The sequence below is a fragment of the Erpetoichthys calabaricus genome, chromosome 2, assembly GCF_900747795.2.
Source record: "Erpetoichthys calabaricus chromosome 2, fErpCal1.3, whole genome shotgun sequence".
Classification (NCBI taxonomy): Eukaryota; Metazoa; Chordata; class Cladistia; order Polypteriformes; family Polypteridae; genus Erpetoichthys; species Erpetoichthys calabaricus.
In genome coordinates, this window is record NC_041395.2 from 349250378 (window position 1) to 349273193 (window position 22816).

Below are 22816 nucleotides of genomic sequence, written 5' to 3' on the forward strand. Positions count from 1 at the left end.
ATGACTGGCACTGCAGAAACCAGTGACGGAAATGGGGGGAGTCACCTAAGGTGGTCCGGGTGACCCAGGCAGGCCCCACTGAAAGGAGACCGAGGGGCAGGCGCAGGACACCCTGAGGACTCTGGTGGGCCTGCTGAGGACCCTTCATGACAGGTTTTGTGCGTATTTGGGATTCTAAATTTTCAAGATGCCTTAAGTGGGCCATGAAGGAGCGGCGCGGGTTACCGAATTATTTAGAGATCACCGGGCCACAGCAATGGGGGGGGGATTGGCAGGATAGGGAGGCCACCTGTTGGAGAACCCAATAATGTGGTCGCCAGGCAGACCACGCCAGGGCATCTTCAGGGTCAAATCACAGGGAAACAACTCGAGCAACGAGAAGCAGCCCTAAAAAGATGAAAGTAGAAGGTGACGTCACTTGATGAGCACAAAGGGGACAGGAGGCCATTCAATGACAAACTCAATTGTTTAAAACGTCCATCAGACTTTAGTGTGCGCAGTCAGTCAGAGAGACGCAAGTCACAAACAGCCCAACTCAGGGGGTCCGAATTCATCTTTGAGCAGAAGGGGGACGTCAGAATCGTCATGAAAACGAGGGCCATCTCAGCGGACCCCACAATGTCTGAGACGAGTTCCAGGAGTGCGGCCTGAGACCACTGAAGCACCTCGGCTTAGTCCAAAGTCCAACTTAACGGAGCGGCGAAGTGAAAGCCACCCACCAGGGCGAGGGCGAGACCACCTGGAGGATAAAAGGGGCGTCCTGTCACCTGCACACAGAAGGTGCGTTATACCCGCGTGGCGTGGTGTGGCGCGGCTTGGCTTCTCATCTGCGTCTGCTCGTCAGACCACCTGCAAGATGAAAGACGACACAGTTACACAGGTGCAGCCCCGGGAACGGCGGTCCTCACACGCGCTTCTGAGCCCCCCTAAGCCAGACAGTCAGCCATACTGGGACACATAAAGGACAGTCTGTCTATTATATAGCGCCTTTCATATCCGTTATTTAGTGCCTCTCACATGTATCTATCCACCTATTTGTCATATAGCGCCTTTCATGTCCATCTACCCCCCTTGACAGAGTACAGCACCTCCACAGAGGGGTCTTCACTTTGTTCCTGTTGTTCGGTGGCCGCCTTCTGCCAACGTCTTTTCAGTTCCTCGTTTCGCTCATCAAATGCCCAGCAGCGGTTTGCTAATTTCCTATAAAATTATAAGCTGGTATCTCCCACCGACACAAGCGTTCGGACCCCTCACTCTGGACTAAGCTGAAGCCCCTTCATCGGCCCTCCCAGCCCGTGGTCTTCTTGAGTTGGAAGCCAATGGCTGCCTGTCTGTCCCCATCCAGAGCGTCCCCTCGGGGGTCTCTTCTGTCACCTCTTTTAGGCGCCCTCTACACAAATGGCTGAAGACGTGCCGATGGCCCGGTGATCGCCAGCCTACTGGATGAGACTGAAACCAGTGCTGGCCCAGTGGCTTCTGGTTTTCCTAATTGGTCTTTTCCAGAGCTGAGTCTTATAAACCCAAAGGGGCTTCTATTTGACGTCAAAGATCACGGACAGCTAGGGGACAATCAGGGACCCAAAGGGACTTTTGATGAAAAGACAGAAGCCACCACCCTCTCGGTTCCAGTCGAGGCCCCCAAAGGTCTTCTGCTGTGAATCCACAGGTCACCCATTGGCTTGAATGACAGGATGGAGGGTCAGCATTTGTGACAGCCCCCCGTCACCTCCGCACGTTTTTTGCTCACTACTGTGTTTTATTCATTTGAACCGAGTTTGGGTTTGATGGCCGCAAACCGGATTTCCTTCTTGGGACAATAAAACTGAACAAAATAGAAGCGTCGCGGACCCCTGGAGTTGGAGATCCTCTGAAGATCCATCAGGACGGGCGGCTCCCTTCAGGCCCCTCCAGAGATGTTCAGGGTGCAGCCGGACCACTCGAGGACATTCACAGGGTTGTCCCTCAGCCGCTCCTCCTTTGGGGGGTTGGTTCATTCAGGACATCTCTGAGTGTTGCCCCATTCAGCCTCCCAGTCTTTGATGCTGCACAGGTGATCAGCGGTGGTCCCACCTGCTGTGATGCTCCACAGACAGTCCAGTCGCAGTCCAAGACTCCCTCAGGTGCCCATCTGCAGACCCCGCGTGGGCTTTCATGTGTCACCTGGCCAGCCGGTCCTAAAGCCCACCTCAGTGGAGTGGGAGAGCAGTGGCGCTCGTCCTTCTAGAAGTTTCCACCGTTTCCACTCGGGTTTTCTGGCGCTCATGCAGAGTGACTACTGGTCACCTCTCTTACAGGGTCCTCCTGCCCCTCCATTTGGCCAGCTTGCAGCTCCAGGAAGAGAAACTCCTTGTGTTAAGTTCTGGAGACCACTGGTCTCTTGGGACCCTTCAGTGCTGCAGGGGATCTTGTGCCACCTTCCCATCCTCCAGTCTCTGCGCTCTGCTGGCTGCTCCTTGGACCTCAGGGCTCGCTTTCTGCTCACCTGTGGGTGACGTGACCACTGGGGGGGCTGCAAACACCTCAGGGACAGCCAAAAATTCACCGGAGCCAAAGAAAGGGGTCCGAATCCCTGTGTCCAGTCAGAACCTGTTTGTGGAATCTTTAACAAGATAGCAGAAATGTCTCAAGTTTTGGTTTCGCTTTGTCACTCTGGGGTCTCGAGTGCCACTTGATGAGGAATAAAACAAAATGAAGTGAAACGACTTGAGCAGAAGGCTGCTAAGAACAAACTGAAAAAGTGAAGACCTCCCGAGACCCCCGGTGTCCACGTCACACTGTGGCAAGCCCAATAATTCAACTGGAATGGCACCAGTTAGAGCCCACCCAAGTTAAAGACCCCTTTTTAAAATCGGCGTGCCAAACACAGCAAAGGAGCCCATCATGGCAGCCGTAACCATGGAAACGTTAGGGTCAAATGTCGGAGGGGTTTACCCTCACATGTACAACTAGACACATCAAAAGAGTGACCGAGTGGTGGACAGGTGGGCTATATGGACCCTCAGAACTGGACTTGATGTCATTGTGGAGCACTTCGGTGATGAGCTCGTTGGGCTCGATGGCCTGTCCTCGTCACAAGTGCTGTAATGTGAAGCACTGCATTCTGTCAGAAAACTGCGCCTTTAGGGGTCCGACCCGTCACAAGGGTAGGTGCCAAGTGAGCAGAGCTCAGGCGTGGTGACATTCACGTTGTGCTTGTGATGTCAGCTAATCCAGTGACAGGACTTTATCTGTCGTCTCCTCCTCCTCCTCCTCCTCTTTGACTCGTAACTCAAACACACTTTTGTTTTTCTTACTTTTTCAATCTCCATGTCCGGCATGTGAACTTCCTCTGTCACCGACATGGCTTGATGTCCACAGATGTGCTGATGATCCTTCCAATCCTGTTAAAAGAAAGAAAACGACAAGAGCATCAATGACGAGCCACCAGAGTGACAGCCAGCCAGCCTCATGACACACGTGACAGCCCTGCAGGTAGCAAGTTCAGGTATGACGTCACATTCACAAGCCACCGCAGACGAATCGGCAAACGCTCAGGCCCGCCGACACACCCTAACTCTGCTGTCATCGTCACGTAAAGTGCAACAGTAGGAATGTGACAATACAAGGTGACAATACAAGGCGAGGTGTGACATGTGAAACGACAAACAGGAGTAAACAGGCAGCAGCATTCAAACACTAAAAATGTGAAAAGCAAAGAGAACAAAGAGGAGCCGGACAGTCAAAGGAACGAGAATCAATTCAGTCTGGGGGGCGGGGGTGAGGGGGGGGGTCAGAAAACACAAGAACACAGGCAGCCAATCAGATCAATCAATCGGCAGACAAATCAGGCAACAATCCACCTTAAGAGAGGAGACGTCTCTGTCTGTGTGCGTCTGCTCACTTGCTGTGTCTTTCATTCCAACAGATGGCGCATCACAGACATTAAATGATTTTTTGAACCCCACACCACCTGCCGTATGAAGCCGAGGTCTCCACTGATCACTTAGATGGGCATCCCGGGCAGTGACTCCTAAACGCCAATTGTGCAGAAATAACAACTTAAAGAGGGCACAGCAGGTACTTAGTTTGGGCTGTCGGGGGGAAACATTGAATAGCCGGATAGCAGAGGGCAGAAAAGACCCCCAGAGTAGAGTCAGTTGTTAGCATGCCATGGAGGAACGGGCCTGTGGCTGCAGGTGCTCCAAAAGAGGGGACTTTTCATGACGGCTTCTAGGTTTGCCACCATCTCCTGGTCCACAACAGCTGGCACAGCAGGCCTTCCCGATTTAGGCGTTGAGCTTCTTTTGAACTGAAGTTGCTTCCCCAGGAGAACCTGGCGTAGACCACCACACTGGCCACTCTGGACTGGTAGAACATCTCCAGCAGCACCTCACTGCACACTTCATAATCGCCCGCTGAGTCTCCTCAGGACGTCCAGTCTGCTCCTGCCCCTCTTGTCCAGCGCCACTGTGTTGTCTGACCAGTCCAGTGGGCTGTCCGTGTGGACCCCAAGGTACTTGCAGCTCTACAGCACCTCCACATCCTCCCCTAAATGGCGACTGGTCTCGGAGACTCTTTGGCAAGTCAGACGTCTTTGTGATTTTGAGCTGCAGGTGGTCCTTCCAGTGCCACAAGACCAAGTCCTCTGCCATCTTCCCGGGCTGAACTACAGATCAGTGACTAGGGGTACGCGCAGAGGGGTCTCGCTCACTTGTAGCAGTGTAATGGCGAGTCTGGTGCCACCACATCACTTCATGGAGGGCAGGACAACAAAGTCAGTGAGATCTAAACTGCTTTCACCAGCCGCTTAGTCATCTCCTGGTGGGCACTGCCAGCGGTCAGCACTGATCACGTCGCAGTGCACAAGGAACACCAGGGTGCCTCGCCAGGGTGCCCGATCAGCAGGGCAAGATAACGACTGAGGAGCACTGAGTTTAACGTTGTGACTATCATGACTGCTGACTGCGGTGTCGGGCGAGTGATGTGCCAGCTGTGCTGATAACAAACTGAGTACCCAGTCAAGTAAAAACGCTGAATGGCAGACTTGATGTGCCAATCCTCGTGTTAAACGGCACACTCCACGCTTCGTCTTCACAGCTGCTGTCAAAACAGAACACGGGGTGCCAACTGGAGAACTGACGGCCATTGGGTGACAGTCAGGTCCTCGTCTTGTGACACCCTCAGCTTGTCGTGGCTCCAGCTGCTTGTTTTCATATCAAAGTGACGGGCGCCACTCACCAATCACAAGTCTCAGATTCGGCTTTAGAGGCCGGCCAAGTGAGTGGGCTCTTTAATAAGTGGTGGTCCGAGCTGTCAGTAGGTGGGCTGTTGTATGCGTGAGGGAAAGAAATTGCTGTGCGTTCACATGCTGGCATTACAGCAAGGAATAAAAACTGTGGGGGGCCGACGCCATGTGTGCTTCACCCGACTGCGAGGGCACGAGGCGCCCGCATGTTAAAGTAACCTGAGGAGGGGCGACGTCTCCATTTTAATCCATAAATAAACAGAGTGGCTCACGTGATGTCACCTTCACCACAGGTTGAGCGTGCCCAGGCTGATGTCCCCCCATGGCCCTGGTAAGCCCCCTGTCCCGGCCCTCCGCTGTGTGCTCGTGTTTTTCTACTTGTACTACACCTGTCAGTTTGTGACGGCACTCCATGAAAGGCACTATATAAAACTCAACGGCCTCACCTGTGCCCGCCACTTCGGCCGTCGTTACGGTGACAAAGCCGTTTGAGACTCCGATGACCTTCACAGCCCTCCAGTTCTATTGGAATTCTGCCCACGCCGTCGGGCCGAGTGTCCTACCCAGAGGCTGTGGGACGCGCCAAGCTTTCAGGATTACAAGAATGAATAATGAATTGTGTGGCGTCCATTAAGTGCCTCGTTATTTAGAAGGGCGTTCATCACTGCCATGGCGAGCCCCCCGTACGAGACGAGGCAGGACGTGCTTTGGCCCGCTGGTCTCTTTTCATGAACCTCAAGCGTCTCAGGCGCCTTCTGAAAATGCGTTCTGTGATCGGAGACATTGGGCAGCACCACCTCACTAAAGGGGCACATTTCAGCCGGTTAAATTCCCTTAGCGTGACGTTTACCCCCAGAAAGACAAGGGTGGCAGAAATGCGCAAATACCAAAAAGTCGACACAAATTCAGCAGGAAAGGCCAGTCTGGCGCCCTCTGCTGTGTTGGCGCAGATTAGCACTCGTCCCCCGTGTCACATGTTTTGTAACCCGGACAGTAGACGCGCGGGTCTTGGTGGTCTTTTCTTGAAGGTTTTCCGTTGCTTGTTGTGCACAAGAGGGTGGAATGTCAGTTCCTGATCCGTCCCTTGTGTCACTGCAGGCCACCAAGGCACAAGGCTCAGTGACCTCCATGAACGTTGAGAGTCGCCGCATTGTGAACGGTGCTTAGGGGGGTAACGTCTTTCATCCACCTGATCAAAATCATTTTGCCTTTTTGGTCTCAAGCTACTTGCGCCGCCATAGTAAACCTTCAGGGGGCTGAATCATCAGGCACATCACGGCGGTCCGGTCGTTGGTGAGGTTAGGGTGGTCGGGGTGGGTCACTGTCCATGTCGACGTCGATGACCAATTCACGTCGTCCTCACTATCTCTCGACTCAAACAATGGCTCACTTTCCTTTTGTTCTAAAACTGACTTCTCGGCTTTTCATTTAAACACCTTTGTGTCTTTTTGATGAAGGCTCCGCCCCACTCATGAATATTAATGAGCTGTAGATCAGATAGGAAATTGAAGGAACTTGAATGTCATTTCATTCCACTAGATGGCAGCAGAACACCGCCTTCCACCTTATCGGGGCTTATCTCGTTAAAAGAGCGAATTGGACAAAGACTCGAGCTTAACGGCATTTAAACAGAATTCCGAGCCCAAAGACACTCGGCGGTCACACCAAGGAGGTCCGCGTTCCTCTAACACAGCCGTACCCTCTGACTGGTGGGCACCGCCGATTCAAGTGTTTTTATTTCTCATCCATTAGCCAGAATCGCTCACAAACCCTGGAAACACAACTTCAATAACGCAGCTGACATCCAGAGACCCCCGCTGTGGCGCACCCTGGTGGGTTCATCCTTTGTTTTTTCTTTTTGTAGACTTTTGAAGTTTATTTGCTCCTTATTAATTAAATTCTTAGTCGCACGTCACCAGTGAGCAGAACGACCGGACCACCAAAGTCCCGATCCCGTTCACTTAGCGGAGTCTGGAATTGCTTGGAATGGACGGATGCCGTGGAATTCGCTTGTGTTTGTGTTATTATGTCTCCATTCCTGCTGCTATTTAGCTAATTCCATCCATCCAACTACGGGGTCACGGGGGTCTGCTGGAGCCAATCCCAGGGCGCAAAGCAGGAAACAAACCCCGGGCAGGGTTGTGCCCACACACACACACACCAAGCACACACACTAGGGACAATGCACATCACATGCAAGGAAACCGGAGCACCCGGAGGACACCCGCGCAGACACGGGGAGAACATGCAAACTCCACGCGCTACCCGCTGCGCCACCGTGCCGCCCTCTTTAGCTAGTTATTATTTATTTAGTTTATATATAGGCGCCTTTCAAGGGACTCGAGGGCAAAACACATTAATAGCAAAAATCACGCAATAAAATAAATTCAAAAATGAGGGTTACAATAAAACAACATTAAAATTCAAAATATCAACTAAAATGAGCATCAAACAGAACAAGCAAACCTACAGGGGTTATGGAGGTCATGTGGGGGTCCGGCGAGCAGGGGGTACGACACCTAAAATGTCACGTGACGTGGCGCGCACTCACTGATTGAGGGCCACACCTTCGTATTTCAAGCACAGCCGCAACTTTATGATTTTATGAAAATTGCAGTCACTTTTGAAACCAAATTTTAATCGTTTTATATTTAAATGAGGTGAGTAGACATTTTTAACAATTCTTATATTATGATAAGTAGGTGACAATTTATTAATTTGCAAAATTTGATTTTAAATGATGTCATTTTTTTTTTTTTAAGTCTCCCTCTCGGTAAAACAAAACACTCGGCGGACGCCGCTGCGCACTCGTTTGATTATTCGCAACTGGACTCTGACTCGTCGGACTCAAAAAATCGAAAACGAATGCGACGTACTGGCATCAGCTGGCGGGGGGCTGAAGGCGTGTGTGTAGCGGACATCCACCTGGGAGGACCACCACTTACAGTGACAAGCGGTACATGCCAGGTGGGGTGGGGGGCTCTGGCAGCGATATGGAGCGGCGGGAGTTTGTGAGGACAGAATTGCAACACGTGACGTCACCAGAGCGCGTAAGAGAATGGCGGGCCCGTCAGCTGTTTGAGACGGCGAACATGACGGAGATGGAGACCCGAGTGACATTATCAAATGTTAGGGCACCGTCGAGGAAGAAGAGATGAGAGAATTGTCAAGTGTCACATTTGTAGTGTATGTTCCTCTCAATACGTGCAATGATGATGCCCAGCGATGATGCCCATCATCCCATAATTCTGACTGTTGGACTTGTGCAGGCCATCAGCCTGCATCTTGAGTTTGGGGCCAGGCTGCTCTGGGTGGGTGAGTTTGGTGACACCCGGGAGCTGCACTTGCGTCATAATTAAACGGCGCCAGAGCGCGAGTGGCGTCTTCACATCTGCACAAACGTCGTCTGCTGTGAAAACCGAGTTGTGTTTGTCCCTCGGGGTCACCAAGCTGGCCTGCAGAATTCATTCAGTAAGGTTGTGCCTCGCTGACTGTGGCGGCCATGAGGGTTGTTAATATTGACTGCGTATCCCAGAAGCTCCGCTCTCATGTGATGTCTCACTCAGACTGTCAACGTTCATCTCTCGTGTTGATTTTATGCCATACCTCAGACCCAGTCCCATCCATGGTGCCAACCCTCCCGGTGTATGTTGGCATCACAAGACCCTGCAGGAGACACGGTGCCCACGTGGAGACGGAGAACAAGGGGACGGACATATTAGGGCAGCTTAGCTCCTGGTGACGAGACCACAGTAGAGCTCGGCGTCGTCACCTTCCACACACCTCACTGTGCCACTGCCAGTCTGCACTCGATAACCCAAAATGTCAAAGTGAACACTGGTGACCACAAGGGGCGGCAGGCGTAGTCAACATCAAACCCTCAAGTGTCAGAGCCTTGGCTGCGGCGCTCCACACTGTGCTTGAACTCACCAGGGGACACGACTGGAGCCCACCCATGACAGCACACCAAACTGAGAGGACCTCGTTTAGAAAGGCACACGTGGACCTGAGTGGAGAGAAACTCCCAGAACTCCCACTGCAAGCCGTGAGGTCCAAGGACTCTCTGAACACCTTTGTCACCAAACTGCATCGGCGAGACCCACATCAGGGCGAGGGCATCAGACCATCTCTGAGATGCTGGGCACTGCCAGAAGCAGGCTGGCCTCAAGAAGTGTGAAGTGGAAGAAGTTCAGAACTGGCGGGACTCTGCCAGCCAAACCGCGTGGCCAGGTCAGGTGGGCTTTAGTCAGAGGGGTCAACAAGAACCCAATGGCCACTCTAAGAGACCTTGAGAAGTCCCCGCTGGAAGGACGGCCATCTCAGCAGCACTCTGTCAGTCAGGAGGAAGCCACTCTTGAGTAGATGGCATGTGACAGCACTAGGGACGAGTCTATGAGTGTCCTTGAGGGGTCCAGCCGACCCCCCAGGCTTACACCACACAGAATTTGTGGGACGAGAGCTGAAGATGGCCGTCCCATCCAATCTAAAGGAGGCACAGAGGATCTGCTGCCCAAATCCAGGGGTGTGAAGCTTGGAGAGACTCGCCATTTGGATTTTGAATTCATTTGTAAGGCGTTGTGCAGACCGGCCTTCAGTCTGTCCTGACGGGTCACTGGATGAAGACTGAGGGGTAAAAATGGCAAACGCATTCGTTTAAAATGAAACCAGCGACACAGCGAAGAGTGCAGAAGGCGAGGGGCTCTGTGTTCTCACGCCCTCCGTGGCCTTCCGTGATGTCCTGTGTTCCCTTCAGCCATCGGATGAGGTGACGTTATGGCAGGAGCACTCAGCGGGCGCGGTGAAGACCCCCTGTCTATGAACTCCACTGCATTCCCCTTTTACAAAGCAGCTGAATGGGCACAGATAAGGGCGGCACAGAGATTACCTTTCGCTGGCAGAACGTGGAGCAGTAGTTGGCCTTGTGGCAGCCGGTGCACTCGTTTATCGCTTCTCGGCCACAGTTGGCGCACATCTGCTGCGGGAGAAACAGAAGACGTTATGGCAGACAAGCAGCACACACAGCCACAGAGGGCACCTGCTACAGCGGCACCACTCAGTGCCAAACATGGCCACCCTCCTGTGCTTATCGGGGGCCACAATGCCCTTCCCCTTTGCCTCATCATGACATCTGAGACTGAATGGGATTTATAACAGCCTGGCACAGACACAGGACGTGTGTAACGCAGAGGGAGTGGAGGGCAACTCGATGACAACGTCAAAGGCCTGGCGCTGTTAGGAGCCCCTCGTGTTAATCGGTTAACTCGTCGCGTCACCAGTCGTGTGTACAGTCTGTCATTTTACTGCATTACAACTCTCGGTGTCACACGTTAGAGAAAAAGGAACCAAATGGAGTTGTGACAATCTCCCCCTAAGGTTGCCCCCCCGGTGGACCCTCTTCTTGCCAGCTCATCACTATGGAGGCACATTTGCTGCACTTCTCAAAGACGCCTTTCCCAGTTTACGGTGACAAACGGGACGTCGCCTTTCAGAGGCTTTTAGGTCTCCCTGCCACATCCAGACCTGCTGGTGGCTCTTTGTGGACCTCAGATATCCGAGTCACCCTGGCTGAGGGGACAGCAGATGTGTAAGTGACACGGTCATTACAAATCGTCCCTAAGCCTCCTCTGTTCTGTTTCTCTTCTCTGGACACTCGTTTGGTGGCCCTGCTTTACTGCCAGGCTGCTCTCCGGCCCACTGGACTGTCACCTGAGCTACACGGAGCCTTGAAGTCAACGAGATCCTACTGTCACACTGGCACAGACTCCACTATGGCAGGTTGTGGGTGGCTAGTCGGCCGAGGCCCCCCAGGCTTTGTCTTTGACTTATGGCTGAGCGAGGACCCCCAGAGGATCATTTCCTTCAGGGATGTGGCCGAGTGACTCGAAAGGCGCTATAAAAAAAACAGACTGAGCTGAGCTTTAAGAGGAAGAGGAGATCAGGGGACCAGTGGGGCCTTCAGCAAGCAGCAGAAACTCAGCGTTGTGGACTAGCGAGTGATGAATGAGGGGGGAAAGAGGGTCTTCAGATCAAAGGCTCCATCCCACCCTCGCCAGTCTGATACTGAACGATATGTCAGCCTAAAGGGGGACGTTGTAAGCATTTCTGTGGGACCCTTAACCTGGAAATGGCTGTACAAAGACTGACCCTGCATTCTGCCCACCCACCAAAGATCACGTGAAGAGACGTTAACAATCAACAAAGCATATCATCAGTGGCCTACGTGACAGGACTATCGTCATCGGTGTGTCTTCACATTGTGTGCTGCTTCTGGGAAGCCCACCGTGTCAGGACCTCTCCATAAGAACACGAAACTGAAACTTTTTCCTGGGCCGTTACTACAAACACGACGGGGCGAGCGCCAGCTGATCATTTCGGGTGGGCCTGCCTTTGACCGTATAAAAGTGAACGTCAGTTATAGCGGAGAGAGGACGGCGAGGGGTCCCGTCACTTGGTCAGCCCCTCCACAGATCGCTTCACTTACTTCTTTCCTCTCGGGGTCCGTCTTCAGCGCCGCTTCCCTGGACGCCAGGCTGGCCTGCTTGGCCTGCTCGATGAGCGTCTTGAGCTGCTGGGCGGTGCTGATCAAGGAGTTGACCGCCTCCTCCAGGTACAGCCAATGGCGTTGCTCCGTCACTTCCAGCCCGTTCAGTGAACTTGAACACGAGTCCTTGCCGGGAAGCGAGGGGTTCATGGCCAGAGCCGGCAGAGACGTCAGCACTACAGAAAAAGCAAACCAACGTGAACGGAGAGGATTTCAGGGAGCCCGGGGGCGCAGGAAGAGGTGCATTGTGGGTCGAGTTCAGGTTGTGGCCCTCCAGTCAGGTAAGAGCAGCCTGGCCGTCAAATGTTAAAGTGGGGGAATCGGAACCAGAAAGGCAAAGCGGGTCAAATAAATCCCCCCTGGTGATGCCAGGCTCGGCCTTCACTTTCCAAAGGGCCTGAAGAGCGTCGCCCAGCAGCGGGGGGCTTCTGGTCTTCATAGCAATTCCTTCTGAACACCCACCCACCCATCTGGTTTGCCTGGTGTCTCCTGACTCACCGGTACAAGAAGACCCCCACATGTGACTTGTCCTTATGTCTACTTATGCCAGTGTCAGGCACTTTGGGGTCCCTCAAGATCTGAGAGCCCACCCTTTAAATGCCATTACCAAAAGGTAAACCAACAGGCGTCTGCAGCAAAAACGATCAGAAAGACCTGAAGTTGTGCGGGCCGACCCCCCGGTGGGGTCAAAGTCAGTCCTTATCACAATCAACTTTTATCAAATATCACCACTGCTGCAGTCTGCTGTAATAAAACCTCGAGACCCCCGGCCCCCCAGTACCAACCCAGTGTGGGACTAAAGATCTGTGCATGACACCCCCTAAAGAGGTTTGTGATTTGAGAGCCCAATTGTGTCACGCAGCTGAAGGAGCGACGCGGACCACCGTTCACGGACGGCCAAAGCCTTGGGCTGAGTTGGGGTCTTAGAAGAGCACAGTCCGTGTGGCACACCTCACCGGGCAATCATCACAAATGGCTCACTGCATGTGTGAAATGGGGGGGGGTGTCAGAGGATGATGCCCCCCCCACACTGCCCACCAAAGAAGGGGACTACGCCTGTGCCGCTTTGTACGCCTGGAGGATGAGTGTGCAGCGTGTAGCCGGAGTGAAGGTTGAATTTAAAGTACGTTTCTGGCAGATTTTAGCCACTGTCCTCCGCCACGTTTACTGGTAAAGGGCACAGTGCCAGGCAGCAGGTGCCCCCTGCTGGAGACGACCGGGAAACACAAAGAAGGAACATCTGTGGGTCGGTAGGGCAATCGTGAAATCGGCTCACACGGAACAGGAACTAAGAAACGAGAGCAGACGAGCTGAAAGGACAGCGGTGCAGGGGACGGGTGGGACAGCCAGCAGTGACAAAAGGGCCAGCGTTGAATATGCGCTTATATAAAAATAGCTGGGCAGCGGCAGGTCCTTCAGCTAATGCCATTCTATGTGGCAACACGTTTTTACAACAACTTAACCAAAATCGGGGCACTTTAAAGTCGTTTTGGATGGCAGTGTGGCGCAGCAGTTAAGGCTTCAGTCTTCAAATCCCACTGCTGGCACCAGGGTGTGACCCTGAACAGGTCACTTCAGCCACCTGTGCTGAAATTGGAAAAAGAAAAGCAATGGAACCAACGGTATCTGAGATATCGGATAGAAACGTCGGGCAAATCAATGAACGAACTCAGTGGGGCTTCTTTAACGTCTGAAACACAAGTACACAGAAAGTGAAAAAGTCAAGTGGCACACACAACTGAACTTCCCTGGCACTGCCCTGCGCCCCCCTCTATCTGCAGTCGGGTCTACGACCTCCTCTATGGCCCAACTTGTCAGCTCAGGTCAGGTTAGGGGGCACACACTGGTACAGCACGCTGCCACACCCACCACACAACAAAACAGCTCGGGGTCCTGGTTGGCAGACACGCGGTCCAGTCCCACCCTCCAGAAATGACCTTCCATCTGCCACAGCCGGGTGTTATGTGGGCGCCCCCTTGGCCTGGTCCAGTCGCTTGGGTCCTCAACAATGAGGGTCACCCTCGGGTGATCGCACCACATGCCTGTAGTGCCATAACTGACGCTCCCTCACACTGCTGCAGGTCATGAGCCTCATTCGGGACCCCGTGAGTGACACAAAGTCAAACCAGCGGCCCCCCAAGGACCCTCTGAAGAGACACACATGAAGGAGTCCAGTCTTCATCTCAGGTCACTGGACAGGACTCACCAGACTTGGACCTTCGTCCTATTGTGCCACCCACCCCTTTAAGGTGACCCTCATGACCCCCCAATATGTCTACTGACTTCATAGGAAGAGTCACCTGAATGTCACCGCTGAGGTAAGTAAGCCTCTCAATGACGAGGTCGACACTCTCTCCACAGACAGACACACTGCTGTCCCCAAGAGGTCATTAAAGGCCTGGATCTCGGTTTTCATCCAAGACGCTCACAAGCCCAGACCCTCGAGACCCCCAATCAGAGCCTCCATTGACACCGCGAGCCAAAATGGAGACAAGACGGCAAAGCAGACAACACGGCTGTCATGGAAGGCACAGCAGACAGATGGGGGGACGACTGCTGTCATGGCAACGGCTCGGACTGCTCCAAGGCGTAACCTGCTGGCCTCGTGCTGCATGGACTTAGAAACCAAAGGAGCTTCTCCTAATGTCACCGAGCCACCAACGCCTCGTGTTCTCCACATCCTCGCAGTTACCTTTTGGTTTCCGTCCTGCGCAGGTCTGAAGACAGCAGTTGAGGCCTGTGAATGAAATGCTCAAGGCGTCACCTTCATGTCACTCAACAACACTGCACTGCCACCATGTTCTTGGGGACACCGCCACTTGGCAGGACCACTGAAGCCAGCAGCCACTCCATTAACACCATGACAGAAGGATCCTCTCTTAACCTGCTGGCATCTAAACGGGTCCAAGGAAGGACGAGCCAAGGGGGCCGAGCATCAGGGCAGTGGCCATTTGAGATCCACCGGCAGCCCCAGAGCGGGCAGAGCTGTACTTGAAAGGGAATGAGAAGTCGGGCACACAGACCCCTTTATTGGCCAACTGACCCACTCTGAGGGTCACTCGGGCCCCCTAACTAATCAGTTTATAGAAGGGGCCTCAGTGCGTGTCGTAATCAGGTCAGCTGGCTAATAAAGGGGTCCATTTGCCCGACGTCTCACTGCACCCATGATGGCTGACGTGGCACCACAGCCTCCTGCCATCAAACACATAGGGGTCTACGGGACATGTGAATGCTGGGGTGCACCTCTCACGATATTCAATTTGGATTTCTTTTCACCGACCCTCACAAACGTCCTTAAAGTGTTCAGATATGCGGCCAGCGGTTTAGAAAAGTTAAAATGGAGAAACAGCCAAGTGTGAGGGCATCATACCGATGGGGCACCAGCCTCGAGTCTCCCTTCATCTCTGCGTCCGATGGCAACAAGTCAAACGTGCAGACTTACCGGCCGCTCCCGTGAAGACGTCTCCCTGCGCGGGGCTCTCGGACATCATGGCCGCCGTGTCAGCTGCCGGGCCGCGGTCGAAGGTCAGCGTTCCAGAAGTTGTGATCTGCACAGACGGCGACACTGCAACTGGAATATTAATAGACAATATGAGCACTTACGGTAAAGTCTGACATCAATCCCGTGGTCTCAAGCACAGCGGCCCCCCCAGGCAGACGCCCACGTGACGATCCTTTAGGAGGTCACTCCTGGCTGACATTTCTTACTTTGGTGTCACAAGCCAATGACTCCTGGAGGTGACCGACCTGCTCCTCATTGCCACTTTGCACATGAACTGCTGATCACCTTGTCACCTCTTGCAGGGGGGGGGTCCAACTCCGCTCCCGGTGGGCCGCAGTGGCTGCAGGTTTTCATTCTAACCGTCTTCTTCATTAGTGAGCTGATTCACTTGTTGGGCCTTCATTTTAATTGACGTCACTTGGACCCCCCCCGAGACATAAAACAAGATGCCACATGAGCAGCTCACCTGAAAATAAAGAAAGGTGAGGGTCTCGGCCATGTTGGTCTGCTCAGGTCACCCAAACATCTTGACGGTGGTCTTAGAAAGAACAGAATGAGAGCAGCGACAAGCCCGGATATTCAGTAACGGCTTTAATTAACAGCAAGAATTGGCTTCTGATTAAGGAACTGGTTGGAGTTTGAAATCCCAGTTTAGCTGGTCACCTGTCGGCTCGTTTCACGTCTCATTTCTGGTTGGCTGTCCTTTAATGAAGAAAAGAATCAATTGAGAGGACTGAATCCTTAAAATTAGCAGTGACAACTGATTAGGGAAAGGGTTAGAATGAAAAACTGCAGCCGCTGCGGCCCCCCAGCACTGGAGTTGGACACCTGTGAACTAAGGGGTCCGAGTCACGTCAATTAAAATGAAGGCAAAACAAGTGAATCAGCAGCAAAAACGGCTCACTGATTAAGAAGATGTTTAGAATGAAAACCTGCAGCCACTGCGGCCCACCAGGACCAGAGCTGGACCCCCCTGTCTTTATGAGTTTATCTGGAAGTTTATGCCATAGTAGAGATGTTACCCACTGGCAAGGCAGACAGCAGCAGTAAGCACCTGCCACAGTCACACGACCTCCACTCTAGCCTGGCACAGGCGAGCTACCCAAAGAGGCAATGAATTGAACAGGGGGCACCGGAGCACAACTCGAAGCAAAGGCCAGCAGTGACCCTCTTAGGCAGCTCTGTACTTACATGCAGTGCCCGCTGAAGCTGGCAGCAGCGTGATGTTCTTAGGGGACTCCGCGTCCTTCTTCTCTGGGGTGGCTGGCTGCTCGTTGTCCTTTTTACGCCTTTTGTAAGGCACGAAAAGTCTTACTGGTCCAGTCTGGAAAAGAGAAACGACACTCTTAACGTTAAAAGTCACATGACTAAAACACAATCCAGATGGGTGACAGGCCACGATGCCCCGATGTTGGAGGGCATCATCACATTCTTGTGAACAGTGATGTCACCATCATCAGCAGTCCCTGTGACCAGAGGGTGAACGTCACACAGATGTTCATATCCTGCTCAGAGCATGTGGCACATGGCGCTGTACTTCTGGGCACCTGATGTCTTGTTGCTGTGCCATGCCGAGTGTCTTTCGTACCCCATTAGTTATCGATGTGCATCTTGAAATGCGATTGAATTGTGGGGACTTTGTGGTCCCCTTTATTACGTCGTTACTTCATTTTGGACTCTTAGGGTGTCATGGGCTTTGTGTCATTTTTCGTTTGTTCAGTTCTGATTGCTGGGTCCCTACAGGTTAGTGAAGTGACAGAATGAGGGCCGCGCTCGCTACAACACTCTTCGTATTCAGACCCCTAACTGTCACTTGGCGGTGACCTGCTTGTCTTTAAGATATTCCACAGCACTCAGACTTGGAAATTAAATTAAACATCAAAAGCTGACTTATTGCGTATTTCAGATCAGCTCCACCTTTGCATGTGTCACCAGTGCAGATGTTTGTCCCTTTCCTTGTAGCGTCACACCAAAAGCTCAAATGCCACCCACTGGCCGAGAGCCCAAAGCCACAGCAGCGCATTCCCAGCCACACAAATGAACACCCGTTAGTCCTTATGAGCAGCCCTGTTGGGTCCTGTGGGTGACGCCAGGGGGGCGCTGAGGGGGATTTACGAGGCCGGCTTCACCGGGCACCAGACGTACCTGCAAGTACTCCCGAGGCACAGGATCGGGACACCAGAAGAGCTTTCAGATTTAACATGAAAGGAGCAGCCGCTTTCATGAAGGCGAGCCAAGCAGACGCACACAAATGAGTGCCCGCTAGTGGACACAACGGCGAGGTGGCCTGGCACAGCTTGACTGAGACTGCCATGCCAGCGGCGGCCAAGGATTTGCTACCACAGTTGGGATAAGAAGGTTTGAGATTACAAGCGACACAAAGGACCCGCCATGCTGTTTGGACCTTGAGAACCAAAGCCATTGAGTGAACGACCTCAGATGTGTTTCTAGCAGCACGTCAGACGGGTCACCTCAGCCAGTTGCTCTCGCCACTGTTCTCCCTGCCCTCTGTCACTGTCCTGTTCTTTCCTTCCTCCTCTTTGTGGGTTTTTGGCCCCCAGTGCTGCTTGCAGCCCACCATTCCACCCCCACAATGTCGCTTCATCTGCTGGAGACATTCCCAACACTTTAACTTGATGTTCTCCACAGGAGAGCAGGCGGCACATTGTGAAGAGCAACTGGAGGGGGGCTATGAAGGACAAGAAAGAGATGGGATATCGAAGGGTCAAGAGCAGGATGGAGAAGTTAACCTCCAGGGAGAAGTTCAAATATCTCAGATCAACAATAGCAGACGGTGGAGAGCAACACACGGAGTGCAATCAGCATGGAAAAACCTGGAAATAGGGACCCGAGAGTCACGTGACCAAAGACTTGGTATAAACCTGAAGAGCGGCAGGTAAGACGAACATGAAAGGAAACTGAAAACGACGGAAGTCAGGAGGTCGAGATGGACGTGTGGAGCAACAAAGCCGAGAGGATCAGAGGGATGGCAAATCACTACGAAAATGTGAAAAGAGGAGGAGGATTCTGGGAATGGAGGGGCTGAGACTCCACCTGACTCTGAACGCAGTGACGCGTCTGGTGTCCCCCTAGCCGGGGCTGCATGTGTCACTCCACTGGCCACCTGTGATGCTCGCCTACATTTATGGAGACCCCCCTGTGCTCCTTCTGGACCACTCAGATCTGCTAATGGTGGACTCTTTCCCTGTGCAGCTACTGGCTGGAGTTCTGGCCTCCTCAGTGTTTTAGAAGCGTTTGAAGACCCTCCTGTCTGGTGAGGTTCTCCCTAACTGGTTTGTGTTTTGAGCTCTACCCTTGTGGTGCTCCGTTTTGTTCCCTTGCCCTGTCACACTCATTCCCACAACGTCCCCTAGACTTGATTAGGGTCACCTCTTTTGTAAGTCGCTTTGGATGAAAGTTAGCCCCTGAAAGCTAATAATCGATGTGAAAGTTCTTACCAGTGACAGGTCATCACAGCAGGCTGCGCAGGTACAGGAGGCCGCATGAGGATTTAAAATGCCTTCCTAGAAAGGAAATTCACAGATGTCAGTGAGGCAGCAAAGCAACGTCTTTACATCATTGGGGGCTCTGAAGAGACGAAGCCCAGCAACACACAGGGGACGTCCGGTAAATTACTGTGAACGACTGGACAACAAACGTGAAGACAGACAGACAGACAGACAGACAATCAAGGGAACTAACGGACAGGCCGATGTGAAAGGCGCTATATAACAGTCTGGAATCACTCCGGCAGGGGGTGCGTACAACCGTGTGAGGCTGGGATGAGGGTGCTGAGACGTTCCAATGGAAGAAGGAGGACTTGAGACGAGGGGGGAGCGTCACCCTGAGAGGGTCCTCGCCAGCCACAGCCACATTCCCTTTCATCCTGCAACTGGAGGGGGGCTATGAAGGACAGAGGCCTTGCAATTCACAAGAGAGAGAGATGGGATATCAAAGGGTCAAGAGCAGGATGGAGAAGTTAACGTCCAGGGAGAAGTTCAAATATCTCAGATCAACGATAGCAGACGGTGGAGAGCATAAACCACGCAATGGAGTCAGCAATGGTCATGTGACCAAAGACTTTGTATGCACCAGACCTACTTAAGGATTGAATTCCCAATTTCTCGCATCTTTTAGAGATTTTGAAGACCTCCACACCACCCCCGCTTCGGTGTTTAAGTGACAGATGTGTCACATGCGTGCACATTGGGGGCAGTCAGGGGGCTTCACTGAGGGTACGATGTCGAGTCGCAGCTCGATGAAGTGCACTAATGTCTTCTCCCCGTCTTCAACAAACCCACCTAAACCGTCAGCAACTTCCACATCCCTGTCTAGACCACGCCCCCTACTGACCTCACTTCTGCCCCGCCTCTTTCTGCACCCCTCCCCTCTAGTTAGTTCTGCTCTGTCTCAGTCCTTTGTGATTACTCTGCTGCCTTATTTCACAATACACAGGATGGACCCCCAAACCTTTTCCCTAATTACAGAGGTCCAGCATGTCAGCCCACAGAGACGCCCGGTGCTCCCCTTTGCAGTTCCTAACGTCTCGTCTGAAGCACCGCAGCTCAGCTTTGTGTTTCATCGGGCTGTGACCTCAGACTGTGACCGTTTGTCAAGTGGCCGGGATGAGGTGGTCCTGGTTCTCAGGCAGGAAAGGGTGGAGCGCCCCCTCCAGTCGTGGTGAAGAGGGGGCCGAGCCGACTCTCAATTTATCTGTCGATTTACAATCCCACCCTGAGCAATGATCAGGAGCTGTGGGTGGTGACAGAAACAAGCAACACAAATGAGGTTCTTACACAGGGTGACTGGACGAGGAGTGCAGACATTTTGGAGGAACCCAAAGTCGAGCCGCGGATCGTCCACATCTGATTAGGACCCCCCCCCCCCCCCGAGAAGGTGCTTCGGGGACATCATCTCTCTCCTTTGTACCCCCTACTTGAGCAGCTGGGGGAGGCGGCCAGGAAAAGGGACCTCTGGGCATCCAGACTGCTCCTCTGTGACAAACTGGACGGACAAACTTCCAGTAATTTGATATGCGAGAAATAAAAACCCGAACCTGCAGATCTTCTTCATGAGCTTCCAGAAATGCTGAGACATCGCTGAAAACATCGAGAATAGGAGATGTAGAGATGAACAATTTCTGCTTTTGAAGTTGTATTGATCTGAACTTACTACCCTTGAACTGTTCTGAGGATATCTGGGGGTCTCTGCGCTCGTTTACTTTTTGAATATTCTACTTGCTCTGCTCCAGCGGACTCGTTTGCCGCTTCATATCACATGACCTTTGGTCAAATGGCTCTGACCTGAATCAGGCACTGTAGGGGTCTCCCGGCGTAGCGGATGCTCCTTTTCCAGTCCTTGCTGCTGGCTCGACCAGACATGCCTTCAAACTCCGTGGGGGTGAACCAGTTACTGCCATGCTTGATGCACCGGCCCTTGCCACCTGTTTAAAAGACAAAAAGGGCAACCGTGTAAGTGAGGCAGGCGCAGATGGCATCGCCACTCCCGAGCGTTTGTTCTTGTGATTCCCTAAACTGCTGTGGACATTCACGCCAGTCAGGTGGTACTCACCGCCTCTGCGCTGCTCGCGGGCGGCTGGACGGGCACAGCACTCGCACCACTCAGTCCGGGGACCGAGTCCACCGTCAGACTGAGAGACTGCTGGACAGGCCATCGGCGTCACAGACCGCCCACCTACCACTCCGCACATGCCACGCATTCCCAGTATGAAGTCCACGTGGGCATCAACTTGATTTCCATAAGTGGTCAAGTCCCCAGTAAGAGCGCAGTGGCCTTTATCTCCTGGGTCCGACTTTCAGTGGCCTTCCAGCCTCTTTGTTGGAGTTGAATCGAACGCTCAGGGTCGCCTTCCACAAACTCCTCACACAGATCTGATGCCAGTCAGGTGGGTTTGTGGGCCTCCTTGCTCAGACCCGCTTTTTCAGTTCACCCCAAAGGTCAGGACTTTGTGACGGCCACACCAGCACCGTCACCTGGTGCTCTTTCGGCCATTTTGTTACAACTTTGAAGTTATGCTTGGCATTGTGGTCGGGCTGGAAGATAAATGAGAGGGCGTGAGGGGCAGCGTGAGACCCTTCTGGCTGACGTCTTGAGGTCCTCCTTCAGGATTTTCAGGTAATCCTCCTCCTTCATTTCTTCTCTAAAGTGCTGCAGTCCCTTGACAGTATGATGCCGTCACCCCCAGACTTCACTGTTCTGGTGACAACCTGGCTTTTTGATGTCCGTCTCGGAGTTGGGGCGCCTCCCTTGTGTGACAGCTGCTAAGGCCCTGATGACAATGGTGGCCGTAGATACTTTGGGTACCTGCTGCCTCCGACTCCTTCACCAGTTCCTTTGTTTTTGTCTTGGGCTCAACTGACGCCATCACAGCAAAGTCTGTTCATCCCTAGGAGGGAATCTGTGCCTCCTTCCTGAACGACGAAGCCTCTCTCTATGTGTGTGTGTGTGTCTGCCCACACAAGTTTGTGGTACCTTCAGTCATTTGGACCCTGGCTTGTGGAGTTGTCACATTTGTGCACCTGGGGACCTCTGTTGTGGTACCACCCTGCATTGCTGTCACTGGCTGATGACAAGATACGGTCATCTTGTCTGAGGCCAGTGTGGGAAGAGGCCTCTGAGGAGAAGCCCACCAAAAACTGGTCAGGCAATGCCAGCGGGCGTGACGGGGAGTCGGCTGCCTTCCAGTGGAGGCTGACTGCAGAGGTTTTAATTAAGACCCTCGATTTAGTTAGGCCTGCGGTGGGTTGGCACCCTGCCCAGGATTGGTTCCCTGCCTTGTGCCCTGTGTTGGCTGGGATTGGCTCCAGTAGACCCCCGTGACCCTGTGTTCGGATTCAGCGGGTTGGAAAATGGATGGATGGATGGTTTAGTTAGGCATAGTAGGAGGTGGGTGGAGGAGATCCATCTGCAGGACCACCGGAGTGGCTGTGGCTCAAGAGAGGAGCTGGCACACCAACTGGGGGTCTGATCATTCCCAGCTGGTGATGAGGTCTATGACGTTGAACGATCCGATGATTCCTGGATGTGTCCGGTTGCTTCAGTGGGTGTTTCTGAATTGATTCTTTCCCTCTTCGTTATTCACTTGTGCTCGTTGCTTCCATTTTTATGCCACCTGCCTGTGGCATGATGTGCTCCCAGGGCTCTGCCAGGAGTGAATGTGGAGTTACGTTCCCGGAGATTGTCCAGCGTTTGACGTTCATTGGTTTATCGTCCCAAAACAAAATGATCTTAAATGTCTTAAGACACGTCAGCACACCCTGGCATTGACACCCCACTGCCGCGCCACAACAGGCACACTGGAGTACCACCGCTGCCCACCAAACCTCAGCAGGCCCACCACATCCAAGCTCTGGGGCGACTCGGATATCCGATATCTGCTGGCCGGCATGCCGACTGGCTCTTTAATCCCAGCTCACCAGAGACTTGGGATTTGGGCCCTCGTCTGTTTTCTTGTTATTGTAGGCATTTTGTGTTGGCACACTGAGCAGAACAACCTTTACAGGGGGCATCGCCAGAGCTGATGCTCCCT

At 52.9% G+C, this 22816-nt stretch overlaps 1 protein-coding gene across 1 annotated transcript in view; it reads right to left on the bottom strand.

Annotated features, from left to right (window-relative positions):
• Positions 1-296: 296 nt before the first annotated feature.
• The window catches only part of deaf1 (DEAF1 transcription factor), a 42482-nt gene continuing 19962 nt past the window's right edge, over positions 297-22816 (bottom strand). Inside the window, exons 5-12 of the mRNA XM_028796141.2 lie at positions 20571-20710; positions 18726-18791; positions 16459-16591; positions 15208-15336; positions 11706-11941; positions 10110-10199; positions 3294-3380; positions 297-849 (exon numbers count right to left, since the gene is read on the bottom strand). Coding sequence (XP_028651974.1) covers positions 841-849; positions 3294-3380; positions 10110-10199; positions 11706-11941; positions 15208-15336; positions 16459-16591; positions 18726-18791; positions 20571-20710 — 890 coding nt within the window. The 3' untranslated portion in view covers positions 297-840. The remainder of the gene's footprint in view (positions 850-3293; positions 3381-10109; positions 10200-11705; positions 11942-15207; positions 15337-16458; positions 16592-18725; positions 18792-20570; positions 20711-22816) is intronic.